Source organism: Ptychodera flava, chromosome 13 (genome assembly GCF_041260155.1).
Source record: "Ptychodera flava strain L36383 chromosome 13, AS_Pfla_20210202, whole genome shotgun sequence".
NCBI lineage: Eukaryota > Metazoa > Hemichordata > Enteropneusta > Ptychoderidae > Ptychodera > Ptychodera flava.
Genome location: NC_091940.1, coordinates 31,827,633 through 31,845,965, shown reverse-complemented (window position 1 = coordinate 31,845,965; position 18,333 = coordinate 31,827,633). Strand labels below are relative to the sequence as shown.

The window sequence follows — 18,333 nt, the reverse complement described above, 5'->3', positions numbered from 1 at the left end:
TTCTAGGTTCTTACGATGAAAATTATTCTTCTATAGTCAATGAATTCCTTATAATTTTTATACATTCAGCTTATACACAGATCTTACTCCTATAGGAGTAATAGGTAATTAAATCTAGAGTTAACTGTATACGTATGCTTAAATATCTTAAAAATAAAAAGCACACCATGACTTATAAGTAGATGCCTTACGCTGTGCGGTAAACCTTTGTTTGTGTTCCATTTCATTGGCAGATTTTATCATTGACAACAAACTTCACCAATATTTTGATGTCAATAAATACATATAGAATTCATCAACATGAATTTTTGCTTGAAAAGACTCCTATTACATAAAAAAATGTTTCTCCATACAATCAATGCATCATTAATACTTGATATAATATTTACAAATTGGAAAAAGAGATTGTAAGCTGTCTTGATGGAATGGAAGTCATCGTCAATCCTTTCTTAATGTAAGTACACAACTGGCACTACTAACTTTTGTTCTTGGATGAACACACTACGTTTTATGTTCAAGTAAGCGACTGAAGGGTTGACTTTTTGCTAGGTTAAACTTAAAGAGGTATAGTTTGAGTTTGGTAAAAGATGAACCCGGAATGCTTTACAATCTCTTGGATGTTCCCGCAAAGTAACTTTCGAGGCTCACGTGTATAGGCTCCCATGTACTCGTAGCAGAAGGTAAAAAATCGAAAAATGCGCAGAAAGGTGCAATTTTTCCAATAAAAGGAGCGTACTTAGCAATATGACGCCTTGAAAAACTGGATCAGTTTGATCTGAAACTGAAGACCAGGAACCCGGATGGAGAAGATATCATAACAGGATAAAATGACAATTCCATCCCAGACGCCCTCATAGCTCACTTTGGAAGTTTTGAGTCACCGCATAGGTGTAGACTGTGGTCACGGTTTGCCAAGCGCATCTCGCTACTAGAAGTACTGATCATGACAGTACATTACTAATAGTTTTTTCGTGCTTTTTAGTTGATTACTTGGCCTGCTAAGAAGAGGTACTCGGAATCTTTACAATATTGACAGCACGAGACGTTGAAAGTTCGTTGGTACTACAAAGACTTTATTTCTCGATAAACAAGCTTAGACATGGTGCATCGCATATGATACGCTTGGGTTACTCGTTGTTTTTTTCTGTCCTCCTGCCTTGTCCGTTATATTTCTACTCCCGTAATGTTTTAGAATAGGATGGCCGTTTTATATGTGGTTTTTATCATAGGATAGTAAAAATAAAAAGATATATCCAATCTTAAACATAAATACAGCTCTTGATATGTCAATTTACATGTAACAATTAATATTTGAAAGTCTATGTGACAATTTATTTATTTATTTTTTATTTATTTATTTAAATCAGGATTTGTAAACTACATCCCATATAACACTAAAAAAAATCACGTAGACACCTATCTAACAGAAAAAAACCCCCCAGACCATTGGAACTACAAAAAGAAGGAAAAAGGAGGTTAAAAAAACAGGGAAGTAAAAGGTACAAAGCGCAATCAGAGTTAAAGCTTCTGTGTTAAAAAGACCAGCTACATACAACTACCGGTGTAAAAGATACATTGTCTTTCTGTAAGACTCATGAAACTTTGAGAATACAAATACGTCGGAGCTCACTATTTTCCTCAAGATGCTATTGTTACTATTATGCAGTCTTACGGAGAATTTATACAATAGGTTCCGTCTGAGAGAGTCGAAAGATGGAACAGTGTTTGATACAAGCATTCCTCTAGCACTGTAATCCCGTGGTAGACTCAGGAGAATACGAAAGGCATTGTTAAAAGCCACTCTTATATTGTGCATATTCTTTACACTATATTGCCACCATAACTGAGAACAATACATATTAGTGCAATACGAGCGAAACAACGAAACCTTCACCTGATTATTACAATGTGCAAAATTGCGAATCAGTGAATTTGCCTGGCCATAGAATTTACGCACTTGTCTCGTAATATCAGCGTCGTCTGTCAATTTTTCAGAGAACACATAACCTAGATATTTGTGTTGGGATGCAACATTTAATATCTTACCCCTAAATAAATTGGTAGGACCTTATCTGTACCAAGACCAAATTTACATGGAATGAAATACATGCATTCTGATTTTTTGGGTGAAAAACAATATCATGTTCGATGCCGTATGTTTCACAGAGTTACACTAAATTACGCAACCCACCGACTGATGGGCACATTAAAGCAATGTCATCTGCATACATGAGATGATTAACAATAAGACCGCCGATGTTACAACCTTTTTTTAAAGTTTTCAAACGAAGACTCAAATCATCCATATAAATATTAAATAAATATGGAGATAAAATACTGCCTTGACGGACACCATTTTTCACAGTAAAAAGTGAGGAAAAGGATTTTCCCCATCTTACACAAAAAGACTGTGTTCGATACCAAAACATTATTATTCGAATTACATACCAGGGCACATTTCTGTCTATAAGTTTTTTAAACAAGGACCAGTGGTTGACGCGATCAAAAGCTTTGGTGGCGTCTAGAAAGCATACATAGACTGGACTGTTTAAATGGGTGTAGTAAGAAATTATTTTCTTATAAACCCCTCACGTGAAATTTTCATGTTCCCTTCAATAAGTGTGAACTCTTTTCATTGTTTTAATATCATTCGAACATATGTTACGTCCTAACTCAGGAAACATCCGATATCCTCGTAAATGGTAATTGGCTTCTTCAACTTTGTGCATTTGCCGCCAACATTGTGTGTGTGTCCAGTTTGTATGAAAAACGACCCATAATTAAGATCTTGATGTTTTAATTAAAGGGGAAGTTCACCAAGGATGATTTTTACATATGTGGTAGCTCTGTGGTCATTTACCCCAGAAAAGCTATTTTCACCATTTATAACTCGCCCGATTTTCTACGAAAATGATAAAAATAGTACAGGAAGTTGCCCATGTAATTTGAATCATGGGAAAAAAGCCCCAAGCTTGGAGCTTGCATCATGTGATATGGAAGGGACCATCTTCGGATGGGTATGGCCCCCACATTGTCCACTCACAGTAACACAGTAGTAAACAGCAACACAAAATCTGACAGTGGACAGTTTATTATAAGTGATTCACCGTTTATGCAAGGATACTCAGTATAAACAAAAGTTATGTAAATACGCACAGCCTGGTTTAAGCATGGGTGAGTGGACAATGCCATACCCATGGGAAAATGGTGCCTTCCATATCACATGATGCAAGCTCCAAGTTTGGCGCTTTTTTCCCATGATTCAAATTACATGAGCAACTTCCTGTACTATTTCTATCGGTTTTGTAAAAATCGTGCAAGTTATAAATGGCGAAAATAGCTTTCCGGGGTAAGTGACCACAAAGCTAGCACATATGTAAAAATCATCCTTGGTGAACTTCCCCTTTAATAATTATTATATCATACCAGTATATTGATTGCGCAAATGCAGGGATCTGATTGGTCAAGATGCAAAAGGAACCGTGGTATATTGGCGATACACCATGGCTGGTATACGAGCGAGCTCTCAGCTTGAGCAAAAACCCGTTTTTGACGTTCCATGCCAGAATTTTAATATACTGTTATGATATAATAGCAATAAATCACACCCAGCAACGGTATACCACTCGATTTTGACCAGTTCACTTCATATATGCACTCGCTATCGCTCGTGCATATATGTCATGAACTTGTCAAAATCTCGTGGTATACCGTCGCTGGTTGTGCTTTATTGTTTCAATATACCAGTGTCGATATGTTGCCGCTAGGAGCTTTACGTGTAACCTTTATGTGAGATAAACTATACCTTCGTAACAACAGCACCTTTACTTTCTTTACTATCGAAGTGCTGTTTGTCCATATCTATCGACTTTTGCTAAGTGTTCTAGTCTAATTAGGTTAAAGTGTATTCAGTCATGTATCCTTCGACTACGTCACAAGAAACAAAAACAAAGAAAACTTGTGTACGGTTATATCTTCAAGTTGGTGAGGTGCACGGTTAGTGACAGATTCACTTTTTCTTTCTTCCAGGATTTGGCGCATCTTTTTTTCGAATAGGAAGAACGTGAAGTGTCTTTCAAGAGCTTTTCACTTTCTGTTCAATATTTGTTTACCAATCTTTTTTCGATTTCACTCCAGACGTTTAACGTTCCTCAAACTGTATCTTAATATTGGTTCCAGGTTTGCTAAACTAAATTCGTTTGCAAAATGAGATTGTTCGTTCGTTTGTTTGTTTGTTTTTCTTGTGAAATCTAATGCGACATCTGTCTAAGTTGACCAAGTTTGTAATTTAGCATTCTGGACTAACACAACTGCTCGAAAATAACATACCTTTAAAGCTAAAAATTACATATTTTTCCATTTACTGATCATCGATGTAATCTAAGTGTTGGTGGCCTGTGTCTACAACCTCACTGCTGTGAGTAATTGGGAAACTTTCACAGAAATATTGACACTCAGCCTTTTAAGTAGCTATAGGACAAAACACCATCCTGTAAACGACAAAAAGAAGTGTTCATCCGGAGGTTTTGGCATAGAGAGTGGAGACTGTCTATGGTTTATTGAATAATTTTGCAAATATTTCCTCCAAGTTAGGATGCCATGAAGAATATGATATAGCAGCATCTTCTCTGAACGTAAGCGCTCTTACTTGGTCGCTAGGCGACTGGGTGCCGTGCGTTGTGAGTTCGAATCCGACTGAAACCACCATATTATTTCCGAAGTTGCAAACACACGCTTATGAAAACGCAGCCCCCTTTTCTCTCTTTTTTTTCATTCTTTGAATCTCTCTTTCTTCATATTTGCACATTTTATAGACCTATGAAGTGTACGCATGATGGGGTAGGGATGGGGTAGGGATCTCCACGGTTTACGGAATTGCTCTGCACGCCTTAGGCCTAATAATAGCTTTTGTTAGCACACAAGTAATCGCCAATGGTATTGTTACAGTGCAACAACTTGTCTCTCTGATCTGAACAGTTTAGGAACGCGACAACTTAATAAATTGCTTCTTCTCTTAGTTGCAACACGTTCCCTCCACAGCGAGGGCGTTTTAACGTGAGTATCGTATCGTAAGTGGGTCATGCATGCAGGGACCGTGACTGAAAATACGCACCTGTTGCGTATAATAAATAATGAATAATTAATTAATTACGCCCCAGCATGCAGTGCGTTCAAAATGGCGGATTTTACTATGAGCAACAAAAGTTTACTCGGAGACGTAGTTCGGAGTCAGAATGGCTAAAACGGTCCGAAATTCGTTCGTTTGCGAAGGGAAGGGGAAAGCAGGAGGCATGTGATAAAAAGTGAAGAATCCAACGCGGATATCGCGGTGAACGAGGGATATAACCGACATTTTTGTCGTCAGCTGCCTATCGCGGTCGATCTGTCGACAGGACAGCCGAATCTGTGTACACTTTTGCATCGATAATTTTGTTTGGGACACCACACGTGAAACTTTATGTAGTCCGCGACAACGTGGACGAGTGGGAAAAGAAACTTCTTACCTTACTGCTTGCTTGGAAAATGGATACCTCTGAAGGCAGCGGTTCCTGCAAAGCCGTACAAGCGGACGTTCAGCAACTGATGGACCGCAAGAAAAGGAAACTAGCAACAAAGGGAGTACGAATGTTGCAAGAGTCACAAGTTGGGGACAATTTTATCAAAAATGGTAAAAGTAAGTAGCTAACTGTTCATTTCAGCTCTTATTTATTATGCTGAGGAAAGGGGAGCGAGTCAAGATGCTTTGGGGGTCCCCAAGTTCCCTGTGAGCGTTCGAAGGTCCAAAGACATATGTATAGGAATTCGCACAGAAGCTGTCGGTATGCAAGTTACTAAATTATGCACAAAATTGTGTAAATTTTGAATGAAATTTCGGCGGCGGTGTCTTGCCTCTACCACAGTTTGGGAGATTATTGGCTTTGGTGGCTGTGCTTTGCCCAAACTTTCATTGTCTCGGCGAAGCCCTTCAGTGAATAGGTGTACTTGACGATTCCCAGACACTTCGCACCAAAACCACTTCGCACCATACCATCTCGTCCCATACCATTTCGCACCAAAACCACTTCGCACCAAAATAACCTCGTACCAAAACCACTTCGCCCCAAAAGTCACGTCGCCCCAAACCATTTCGCCCCCAAACGATGCCACTTTGCCCTAAACTTATCGCCACCCGGTAAAGCTGAAAATAACCAACAACTGCTATCGAAGTTTCCATCACCTTTCTATCATCCCAGGACACAGTGAAATCTTGAAATTGTACACATTTCGAGAAAATGACATCGTGCGATTCCGCGCACGGCACCCGAGTTGTAGCATTGAGTAGTTTGGTGTTTTTTCTTTTCTTAGTCTACTGTTTATGGTTTCATGCATCAATAAATGTTTCCGTGGTAGCCAAAATAAGTTGCATGTAACATCAACGTTATGATAAATCGTGGCATCGTTGTTTTAGGACGAGTTGATGGTATAATACTTTGGGCAAAGTGGTTTTAGTACGAGGTGGTACTTGGAGCGAAGTGGCTTTGGACGAGGTAGTACTTGGGACGAGGTGGTTTGGTGCGAAATGGTTTTGGGGGCGAAGTTGTGTGGGGCGAACTGGTTTTGGTGCGAAGTGTCTGGACCCCTACTTGACACGCTGAATACGTGACGAAACTCCATCAAAACAGCGATAACTGGTAGGGCTACAAATCCAGCTCAATTCAATAGCACTTATCGCCAGACACGGCATGTATCACAGCATTCAATTAAAGTTTGTATAAATTTGCATACTTATCAAGCGCTTCGCAAGGTTTTCTCTGTAATTTAGCCTGGGAAAACGGACGATGTATACAAATAAATGCGTGGTTTTGTGGCCATGGAATTACCGCACTCGTAAAAGCAAGGTTGTTCCATCAATGCAAATGGAATTGTCAGACGTTTTTCAGGGTGCTTCATCTACACTCGGTAGTTTTCCCAAATTCCAGCCTTGCACTTACCTCCTCCATGTTCAACTCAAGCGTCAATACTTACCCTTCTCGTGAACTAATAAAATCAAAATGATACAATTTGCAGATGAAAGTTATACTTCCAAACTACACAACCTCACACTTTTGAGTGAAACAATAGACTTGGCACGAACTTCAACGATTGCATTTTCTTCAGAATCTCACATGGTATTGCGCCCCATTTGTAATAGCATTGTGGATGATATTATACATGGCAGGAAATACCGGTATTACAAAATGTCGTTCAACCCATTTCACTCACTGCATACACACAGCAATAATATAGCACTCACGGAAAATCGTATCAAAATTATTTACCAATTCCTCAACGGTTCTTCAGTTTTGGTAAATGGCTTCAGCGTCTTAGGAAGAGATGCAATAGTCACAAAACATTAAAAGACAGCATGTCTTTTAAGATGTTACTTGTCAACTGCAACTTTCAGGCTCAAGGTCAGCAGTGTTCTGTTGAGGGCGGTACCCAGTCACAATACCTGGGTTCCCATGGGCTGTGAAATATTGATGCAATTGCAACCTATCAGGTTTTCAACAGAAATGGTACCATGCTTCCTACCTTAGCACACACCAAGATTTCCAAATCCTTGTAGAAACACTGCTCAGTTGTAAAATTATTATTGTATACATCGTTAGTTAAATGGATTTCATTTTCCCTGTTGTCCTATTGACCATACCCTATGTCTCCCTTAGATTTTGTCTCTCTTGCTACAATTTTAAGAATTTCTTGTATTAAGTGCACCATACAGGAAATAGTGTTACACTCATTTGAAGACCAAACCTTTTCTGCCATTTTATGAAATCGTATGTTGCTTTTTCTATTCAATTACATTCAGTCTTGTCGATTATCAGTACATTTTACTTGGGGATGGAGGGAGCAATATCAAGAGTTTGTGTAATGTAGAAGTGCATTTCCTGGGCTTGGTTAACGGAGCTGAAATTCTCAGATGTATTTGACAGTTTAGTGCCATGAGTGTTAATGATATCTGTGATGATTTTTTAATTTCATTGCCAGCAAGCAAAATGTACATGTATCTACCATTGGAGGTTGAACCCACCACATAGTGTCATTTGTCACAATTACAACATTGAATACTGGCTGAGACTAAGACCTATGAACAAGCTATACATTCCAGCTCCCAAAACCTCTTTGATTTGTTATCACTAACCTAAATATGCAATTTTGTTCTTGAAAAATTTCACTGTACATGTACATATTGTCATTATTTTGAATTTGATTTGAAATACTTTTTGAGGTGTTGTGGGCAGAGAACTCATGTTCAACAATACCCAACTAGGCCAGAAATAGTTGCACATTCATGTAAATACATAGCAGGGTAGTGTAATAGTGCTCTGGCAATTCAAAGTGAATGAAGTTTTCCAATCCAGTGAAAATATTTCAATTAATATGCAGGATTATATAATCTTTTATCGGGACGACTTTGATCAAAATTAATGGTAGGTCATAAAAAAGTAAAACATACATACTGCAAACCTTTAATTTTAGTTCTTAACAGAACTTGATTTTATTGAATAACAAGACATGAAAAGCACTATCAAATACGTTTTTAAAAATTCTTCTGCCCATTGTAGATTTTGCTATCATGAGCACTTTACACCTGTTTGTATTGCCACACGTGAATTTCAGATGGGGGACTTTGTGTCTGGAATAAACAATGGGGATACACTGCCTGCGATTCTTTTGTTTTCATGATTTGTTTCCCATAGAGTGCAAATCAAACTGACTACATTTTTCCCAACGCATCTGTTTTCTCTGTTTTCCCATCTGGTTTAATGGCCTATCTAGGATTTGATTGAAGTGTGAATGAAATGTCCTCTAGTATTAGCTAGAGATATGTCCGTGATGAGTTGCAGTGTTTAAACATCATGAAAACAGTTCAGGGTCTTGAATATTACCAAAATGAAACATGTTGTTCAGTGTTTGAATATCTCAAAAACACACATGATATTATGCAAAATTACATGTAATCCTCTGATATCATGCAAAATTAATCCTCTTCATACTAAGTTTGATATTTTTAATGTCTGTTTTTGTGCCCATGACGTCTCGAAAAATATCACAATCAAGTTCAAAACAACAAATATAGTGAATCGTACTTTTGATAAATTGAAAAATACATGTACATCAGTATATACATTTAGTATTGATGGTTATTGAAATGGATTTTTGGCACTTGTGGAGTTATTACATGGACTCAAAGTTCATTGAAAACTTGATATACTTTAACCCTTTCACCACCATGGTTTGGCCCAACCCCATTGTTATCAATGGTGAGTGTGGACCTGTTTATAGGGATGTGGGGGTGAACAGGTTAAGTCAAAATCATCCCAGCAATTGTGAGCTGCAACCCCATAGGCGAAAGAGGATCGATTTTCCTGCCAAGTGTGACTTGTTTAAAGTCTATTTTTGCACTGCTTCAGTGAATATCTCCTGTCCTGGCTGTACGAGTCGAGGTTCAGGTCTCATTCCTAGCTACAAATGAGTCACTCAAAATAATTTTACCAGCTTTCCAAGAAGACTGCAGCAGGCATGCCTTTAAATTACTTCCTTGAAGGGTGTGTCTCTTGGCTCAAAATAGTTGTGGATGTTTGTTTTTCACATCACCGAGTGCTAGTGAAAGCTTTTAATTTTCACTGTACTCCATACTCATAGTAACGTTTGTACGGATGTGAGTTGAACTGCGTTAAAACACATGTACTATCAAAATACAAGAAGCCAAATAGTTACATGTACAGTATGATGTGATTTCTTTTACCTTTTAAGTTTTACTACTGTCATTTTTGTACATACATATAAAACAAAATCTTGCAAAGAAATTATCTCTAGTAAAGAGTATTATTACATTTTCGAACATCTCAAATCTGCAAACATGTGCTCTTGGCGTTTCACAGTATAGTTCCATGAAATTTTTGTGTCAACTCTTTTCTTAACATCACACTCAATAATGTGCACACACAACAACTAAAATTAAAATGCCAATGTGCAAAACTGGAGAAGCACACTACATACTGTTGCCAGTATTTACAGAACTAACATGATGTACAAAACTCTTGAAGTCTGTTGAAGAGAGTAATTTCAAACTGAAATATAGGAAGCGAGTGAGGATGACTGTAATATTGTTGTCAAGTTCCTACAATAGCCACTGAAAGTGATAATGATAGTGAAAAGTGGTCTTTTCACTCTACTATCTGTGCTATTTTCAACTACATATCATTTACATTACATGTCACTTCTTCATAGTCAATTTTGTACAAGTGTTTACAATTGTCACCTAAAGCTATTTTCAACATATTTATTTGTATAATGTACATTTATTACTTTGTCGTTTTGAATTTTGCAATAAATAGGATGTGATTAGAAGGAAAGCATATGCACATGTACAGACTTGCCAAGCTATAATACAGTAACACTGCAGCTAACATATCTCTTATATTCCCTTTTATTTCAGGTTTTTTCACAAGAAGTATCCAAGTTGAACTTGACACCGAGGGCGATGATAAAGATCAGGAAAACAAAAAGTCAAAGACAAGTAGCAGTGGGAACAAACTGAACAGTCCTGACATTGATGATTTCTGTCGGAAGAAGTTCAAACCCATTGCTCCAAAACCTGTGCTTGCCAAAGACCAACACCAGCCAGTGGTCATGGCAACTCTGCCGGTCAAGTTGGTGACGACGTCCGCTGCCACGCAGAACACCGCATCAGCTACAAATGTGATGAACTCTGACTGCAAAACGCTGGTGTTCAACTCAGGGCTTCCAATTCTGACCAGCACCCCGTTTATCCTGCAGCCAGGAGGGCAACTGGATGGCTGTCTTTCAAAAGTGTTTACATTGAACTCCGCATCAAGTGTGCCTTCAGAAACCGGAATCCAGGTGGTCATGCCTGTGTCGGCCAATAACGCAAATGTCACTGCCATGGCTAGTCCCAATACTGTATTAAACGGAACTCTTCAGGGACATATACCAGTCGACAACAATAATGAACTGGAAAGCAAGCTTGCAAGCTGCCCTGATGTCAATTCTTCAAAGACTTTAATGAATGGGATTGCCATAGCACAGAGATATGGAAATTTGCCAGCTTCCCAAGAAAATTCATCGGCCACTGTTACTTCGAAGCATGGCGGTAAGGTTCCTGTGAATGCAAACCTACCACCTAACATAAAGGATATACTGAGATTGCGGCCAAGCAAGTACAAGTACAGTCTGCTGTTGAACAGTCCGGCATACACTAACATTAAAAATGCTATGGGTTTACCAGCAATGATAGCTGGACAAGAAGGGAGCTATATCCCAGAACAATACGGAATGGGAAGGAACATTGCCATTTGTGGAAACTCCGCTATAAATGTGCCACCTGTTACAGTGGCAACCTCTGGATTAAACACTAACAGTGCTGTGCCTCTCGTTTCACCAGTTATGCTTGGGGCCGTACAACCAACAAATCAAGTTCAGCTTGCCATGTTGCCAAGTGGTCAGGCAGTATTGAAACCGGTTGTGAGCCCAGCTCAGGTTTCACCAGCATTGCAAAATTCCAGCATTCAACTTGTAGCTGCCATTCCTAGCGGGAACCTTGCCACAAACTTTCAAGTCTCTCAGTCTTCAAGTTCTGAGAGTACCGTGCCAGTGTCGACGTCCGACGTCAGTAAAACTGCCAACATCACTGTCTCTTCAAGTACAGGAGTTGTTTACACTCCGCAGATCATGTCCTATGCAACTTTACCAGGGACTCAAACATTGAACAATACCACATACACAGTCCCTGCTGGCTCCAACAGGTACACGCAGTCATTTAGTGGTGAAAATCATCAACAAACGATTGGCCTCTTGGAGCCCAATCCTGTTGTTAGTAAAAGCAATAATTCAATGCAAGCCTCGCAAAGTGATGCACACATGTCGTCCTTACATACCGCGCTACAACACAACAGGTCAATGAACTTTCCCATGAGCACTCAGCAAGATGGTACAAGTCTGTCTGGTTCAGGAGTTATGTCAGCAGCACATGAGTCTGTTCCATCCACTGCAGCTGGATCTGAACTCCAATGTACAGGCAAGCAAGCGACTACAGAAGCCCCCACTGCAACCCATGCCTTCAGTTCAAGTGGACCATACACCGCTACTTCTGCACAGAGCATAAATACTGTTTCTACTGCACCCATCGTTACTATGTACAAACCAAGGAACATGAACACGATGGTTACGTCACTGGCTACAAATGCACGATATCCGAGAACACAGTTTCAGCCAGTCTTTACAAATGCCAGAACTCCAATATCTCTGCAGGAACCACTGCAAAAAGCACCTACCATGTTTGTATCCCATTTACCAATGAGAAGTTTTGAAGCAGATACAAGACCAACGTTAGCAGTACCTAACTATGCCGGCTTTCCCAATAATATTCCAGTACTAAGTTCCCAGTCGTCTGCTCAGAAAAACACTGATGCACAAAACACACAGCATGAAGCTGGTGTTTCTGGAAACCTATCTGCCAATTTGAATCACCCGCAAGGAAGTACTACATTGCCTGTCACATGTCGGGCAAGTCCAGTCAGTTTGAACACTACCAGTGTCAATAGTTATTCTGACTATCATCCAAGGATGCCAAACATTCCCACAAACCCTGTCACATCCAGACCAGTTGTGGTCCCATCGACAAGTTTCAACAGCACCCAGACAACTACTGCAAACTCGGCTATTGCTGTTACCACTGCCATTGCACCGTACCAAATGTCAGAGTTGAACAGTGAGTACTCTGCGCATAGTAGTATTGCGATGCCTCGTACCAGTACAGTTTATCAAAGGATGCCCATTGCTGCTTCACTGAGTTCAATGGCCAAAAATGTTTCAGCTTTTCCACCAAGAGTACCGAATGTCACGGCTCATTCTCTTAGGACTGACGATACCAGTGGAAGTCAAACCAGGCACATGCTGCCTCCTCCAAGAACATTGTCTACCTCGTTGCCCATGAATATCAGTAACTATTCCCAACCAAGCCCTGCTGCGGGCCCTTCACTTGGCAATGGAACACAGTTGCCAGGCAGGCTTGAAACAAACAGAGCACAATTTTCAATGCCAGGACAAATTCAGAGGTCATCTCTAGGCCAGCTGGGACCCCAGCAGGCTGTGCCTCCCAGGCCACAAACATCCCAGAACATTGAAAATGGAATTGGAAGCTTTCCACCTTATATGCAGAGTCAGTATCAACCACCTAGTCTACCTTCAGGGACACAAGCGTCGACTTCCAGTGCCCCAGTACGTAGTACTTTATCATGGCCTGCTCATGTGACGTTGTCATCACAGAATGCCGTGCCAGCATCAACAACCAGTGCATTGCAGCCACCCTCTGTGCCAGTTATGTCTTCAAGTGCAGCATTGCCATACAGCAGTCAGTCAAACGGACCTCACTTCATCCTTCAAAATGACAGTATTCACTCAAATACATTGGCAGCAACCACCAGTAGCGCTACAACTGTTACGCCAATCTTCACCTCCCCGTCCCTATCCTCAGTGCCTTCCACAACAAGAACCTTTCCCCAACAGAGATTTCCCAGACCAAATACAACGCCCAGACCAAATACAACGTACATGCCCCCACAACCCCCGTTTGGCATTGGGGCTACAAGGTTCATGCACAATGAGCCGAGAAGTGACACCTTGAGGAAAGGACCGTCCACTGTGCCGTCATTTGCGAACTCATACAGTCAGCCGCTCTTGAACACTACCAGACTTCCCAGCCATTCGTCAAGCAATTCCAGTGTTTCAAACCAGCACGTGCCAAGAATGGGTGTTCCTCTTCACCATCCTATTACAACGACTTCATTTCCAGTGTCTGAAACAGCCGGCAGCATCACACGGCAAGAAAACTCATCAGTCAGTGCCAGCAGCATGAATCCACAAAACCCAAGGACATCCACAGGAACAGCTACACTGTCAAATATTCTGTCAGGGGTTGCCCAAAGTAGAGATGTTGGACAGCAGCCGAGAGTCCAGACCAGTCAAATGAATCAGTCAAGTCCAAGTTCATCCATCCCCCAAATGTCCAATATGCCAACTTCAGTCAGAGAGCAGGGTGTAAGGACAAGACAAACAACCATGAGACCATCACCAGTGCAAGAGTCAGTGAGTCACACCCAACCTGAAACTGAGTCAGGTCCCGTGGAAAGCTTCCAAGAAAACCCAGTCCCCAATACTGCAAAGAATAAGCAGTCTGATAAAAGTAGCAAACGGGAATTAAGGTCCACTAGAACTAAACAAAAGAACTCAAAATCCAGCAAGACATCATCCATACCAAACACAGGGAATTCACAGAAAGCCAGAAGTTCAGCACAAGCCAAAAGTGGAAGCTCTGAGGAGCCAGAACAACAGACGCATCATACCGCAGCAGCTTCCAGAAACAGCAGTACTGCTAACAAGCCTGATCTTCCTCAGAACACCAAAGTTACAGTGCACCACAAACCAAGTCAAGGAGTGTCAAACAATATTCCAGCTTCACAGCCAAGTATTGTTTCGTCTGATTCCTTGCAACGGGTCAATCTGCCGTACATGCATCCAATTTACTGCAATACATCTACGCCAACTGTTGCCAACTTGTCCCTGGACAATTTACACAGGATGCCCATGCATGGTCATCCTCTGCAGGGCCATGTGCATACTCTGCCGCCACCCCATCCCACTGGAGGCCCCCCACCACCTCCACCACCACCGTCTGGAGTCTCAAGTGCAACACATGCACCACAACCAGCGCCAGCACATCCACCTTCACACCAAGGTCCTGGACATGTTTACGTCGCCCCACATTACGGACACATGCATCGTCACATGTACATGCCTCCAAGCCCGAGACCTACGGAGTTTAGTCTGCTGTCACCGCGTACATACACACCGGTACATTTCCAGCAAGATGCAGCACTTTTTAATCCTCCCTTTAATGCCACTCTGCCAAGCCCTCCCAGTGTCAGTGAGAGCCTCCTCACCATGCATCCCAATCCAAACATGGTGGAAAACAGAATGAATTCAACACTCCTATACGAGTCTCCTACATTTCATCATCCACCACCACCACCTCCGCATCCACCACCTCCTCAAGCACTAAATGGCATTGCCGAGTTTCATTCAAATCACCGTAATCTGACATCAAGATTCGGCCAGCACCACCACTTCAGAGGGGGTCTGCCAGTGCCAGGGCCGTCCCCCACATCCTCGTCGTTCTCAGAGTGCATCGGTAATCAACCCAGAAGAGAGCAACCGGCCAACAGCAGGGATACCTTTAGGCTTCCACCCAGGGAAACACATGGAGTCCAACAGAGAAATGCACAGACTGCGTATACTTCCGGGTCCAGTAGCCCAGTGTTGCCAAGGAACATACCTGCTTCCACATCAGCTGCCAGTACTGAAATGGCGCCAGTGACTCAGCAGATATCATTCCACGACAAGTACCTGCCACTAGAACTCAGCATGACAACAGGGTCCACCGCACCCACTGAGAACACCACCACAAACAGCCAGAGCAGCAAGACCTCGCAGCCGGACGAGCCCATCAAATTTGGAGACATCGTCCTCCAGTGCAGCCGGCAAATCCTGAGAGAATCCGGACGCACAGTTCTCTGCTGTTGGAACTGTGACTATCACACTGCAGAGCCGAAGAAGATGCATCGCCATCAGCGGCAAGAAGAGAGACCGATGAAGTGTCAGCTGTGCTCGTTTAAAGGAAACTCCAGATGTCAGGTCAATCAACACTTCAAAGTAGCCCATATGCAGCCAGATAATGATCCACTTCTTGATAAATTCTGAGAAATATCTCACAATCTGTGTGTTTCTTTCCACTGCAAGCAAAAATTTGCAAAGCTAGGAAAACAATTCATCAATAATTGAGATTAATTATTTATTTATCATCACTTTATCATCACTTTGTTTAATATAAAAACTTCTGTGTTTCCCACTGGCTTACTGAAAACTACGGGAGCTAGCTTTCATTTTGTTTTCCCTGTCTGCTTGGATAAAAGTGTGGACTTTTTCGTTGAAGTCTTGTGCACTGATTGTGTTCTGAATCCTGTGCAAACACCAGGATGAGATCATCTGTTTCTTTTATGAAACATCACCTTGAAATATCAAGAGTAAAACTGCCTACATTAAAGGAAAGAAATTAGCCATTCTTTCTAACATGCAGTTGTCAATGAACAAAGTTTTGACATTCTCCACAAAGGATGGGTACAATGAAATATTGATATATACAAGATTGATATATATTTTTTAAATGCTGACATCTGTGCATAATACATGTATTATTTTAACAACGTGAATAGTCAGTTTATGATTTAAGCTGTACATTACCAAACTAGGTTTTTAATGCTTATGGCCAGATTCTCCTCCAGAGGCAAATGTGTTGATAATGGTAAAATATCAACCATGAAATCCGTGCCTACCGTTGTATTAAGGTAAAATGCGCTTCAGGGACAGATGCATTAAATCTCATATTTTTACAGTTCATTTCTGATCTACCACTTGTAGGAGCTCATTTTAAAGCGCTTAAGAAAGGATTTTGCTCACTAACGTATTTTTCGAAAATCGAAAATTACATTTTCCGGTCTAGACTTTTTGCAGGAATGGCAGCCACTTTGAAATTCAAATATAGGTAAACATCAGGTAATTTGTTTCTCTTGTGGCAAACTTTGTACAGTAACCCCTAATTTCTATTCCTGATTTGGTATGAATATGGTTGAAAGTTGCATTGAGAAAAATTTTGAGCAAAGGTTCAAGTTTCTCACTTACGAGGCGCATACTACCTTAACAGTGAAATATCTGCAAAATATTTCCAAGCTATCTCCACACCAATGCAGATGCTTTAGCTTTGCATCTCAGCCATAGATTTTTGAAAATACATGTACAAGTACTTTCATTCCATCCGTTAACTTTGATATGATAGATTGTGCTCCAAGAGTGCCTTGCAGCAAAATAGGCGTCCCCTCCTTGCCTTGTGGTGCCAGAGTATCCCCTTATGTTGTAAGTTCATCAAGAGAGTAGATTTGCATGAGAATGTAACATGCAAATTATGCCCTCTAAATTTTGAAATTATATAGAGCACTTGTTATGACTGTTGTGACTGAATCAAAAAGACTTCAAATATTTCAAAAGTTTTATGTTCAAGTGTGCATAATCAGTAAACGTCTGCACAATACAACCGTAGTTGAAACAATGGCACAACAAAACAGACAGAAATCTACGGTCTGTCTTCAAATAGCTGGTACTTTAGATTTACTTAAATTAATCTGCCTCTGAAAAGGTTTTGGCAGAGAAGCTTTTGTTCGGCAAAGTGTCACATTGTGCCGAAATTTTGTGTAACTTGTCACACAAATGACAGTTTTATTTGTGTTGAAAATATCTCAGGAAAGTAAAATAAATTGAAAGAAGTCTATTTGACATTGCAAATAATCGTGATACAATACTTTTGGTGAAACACTGGCTTTCAAATAGGAAACCGGTGTAAAAAACGCTTGAGTGTTTTGAAATTAAACACCTAAATGTACTTCTACATAATAACAAATATATATTTTAGTCCTAGGACTTTTTCTCTATTGAAAAGAGGTGTAGTCTTTCTGAAAAAAAAAAGTATATTTTTTAGTCAGACTCGGTAACAGGGTAGAGAGTACTGCTTCAACTTGTTGAACATTTGTGTATACACGCAATAACGGACCTAATCAAACTGTAAAAATACTGGTTGTCTGCAGATTCAGATGCATAATAATAATTTTTGGTTTCCCAATCTTTTTTTTTGAAATTTTCACCGCAGACATTGTTGTACAGTGATTAGGATATTTGATTTATTATTATAATTACCTGTGTATTTTTCATGTTCTGTACAGTTAAAAAAAAATCTTGTTTTAATTTGACATTGCATCAAGAAATTTACACGTATACAGAGTTTTGTAATAAAAAAGTACTACCCTTGTACATTACAATATCAAAACTTTGAGAAGGTATTTTTTTTGAGAGGTACATCAGTGGATTTCTGTATTGTATTTATTGCATGAGAGATATGTATGCTTGATGGTGTTATAGCAGTTGTGAACACAGATTAAACCGCTGTCATTTGACCTGACCAGTATAAAGTAGATCTCAAGATCTTGTATTGTAGTCTTGCGTAGAGCCATGTATTTTTTTTTCATGATACAGTTGCAAATTGCCATAGTGGTTTACATATTCTTTCACCACTATGGTTTGGCCTAAACTTCATTGTCATCAATGGTGAATATGACATGGTTTACAGAAAATTTAGGTTCATGTATGGTTTACCAATCATCTGATGAACTGGTACTGTTCAGTCTG

At 40.3% G+C, this 18,333-nt stretch overlaps 1 protein-coding gene across 1 annotated transcript; it reads left to right on the top strand.

Annotated features, from left to right (window-relative positions):
- The first annotated feature begins 5,167 nt into the window (after positions 1–5,167).
- On the top strand, positions 5,168–17,971 carry LOC139148175 (uncharacterized). Its single transcript, XM_070719483.1, has 2 exons — positions 5,168–5,674; positions 10,463–17,971. The coding sequence occupies exons 1-2, from the start codon at positions 5,524–5,526 to the stop codon at positions 15,799–15,801; spliced, it is 5,490 nt and encodes a 1,829-aa protein (XP_070575584.1). The 5' UTR covers positions 5,168–5,523; the 3' UTR covers positions 15,802–17,971.
- Positions 17,972–18,333: the final 362 nt, after the last annotated feature.

Coding starts and splice junctions, on each gene's coding strand:
- LOC139148175 (XM_070719483.1), top strand. CDS start 5,524: ATGGATACCTCTGAAGGCAGCGGTTCCTGCAAAGCCGTACAAGCGGAC. Junction 5,675..10,462: donor TTTTATCAAAAATGGTAAAA/GTAAGTAGCTAA, acceptor CTTTTATTTCAG/GTTTTTTCACAAGAAGTATC.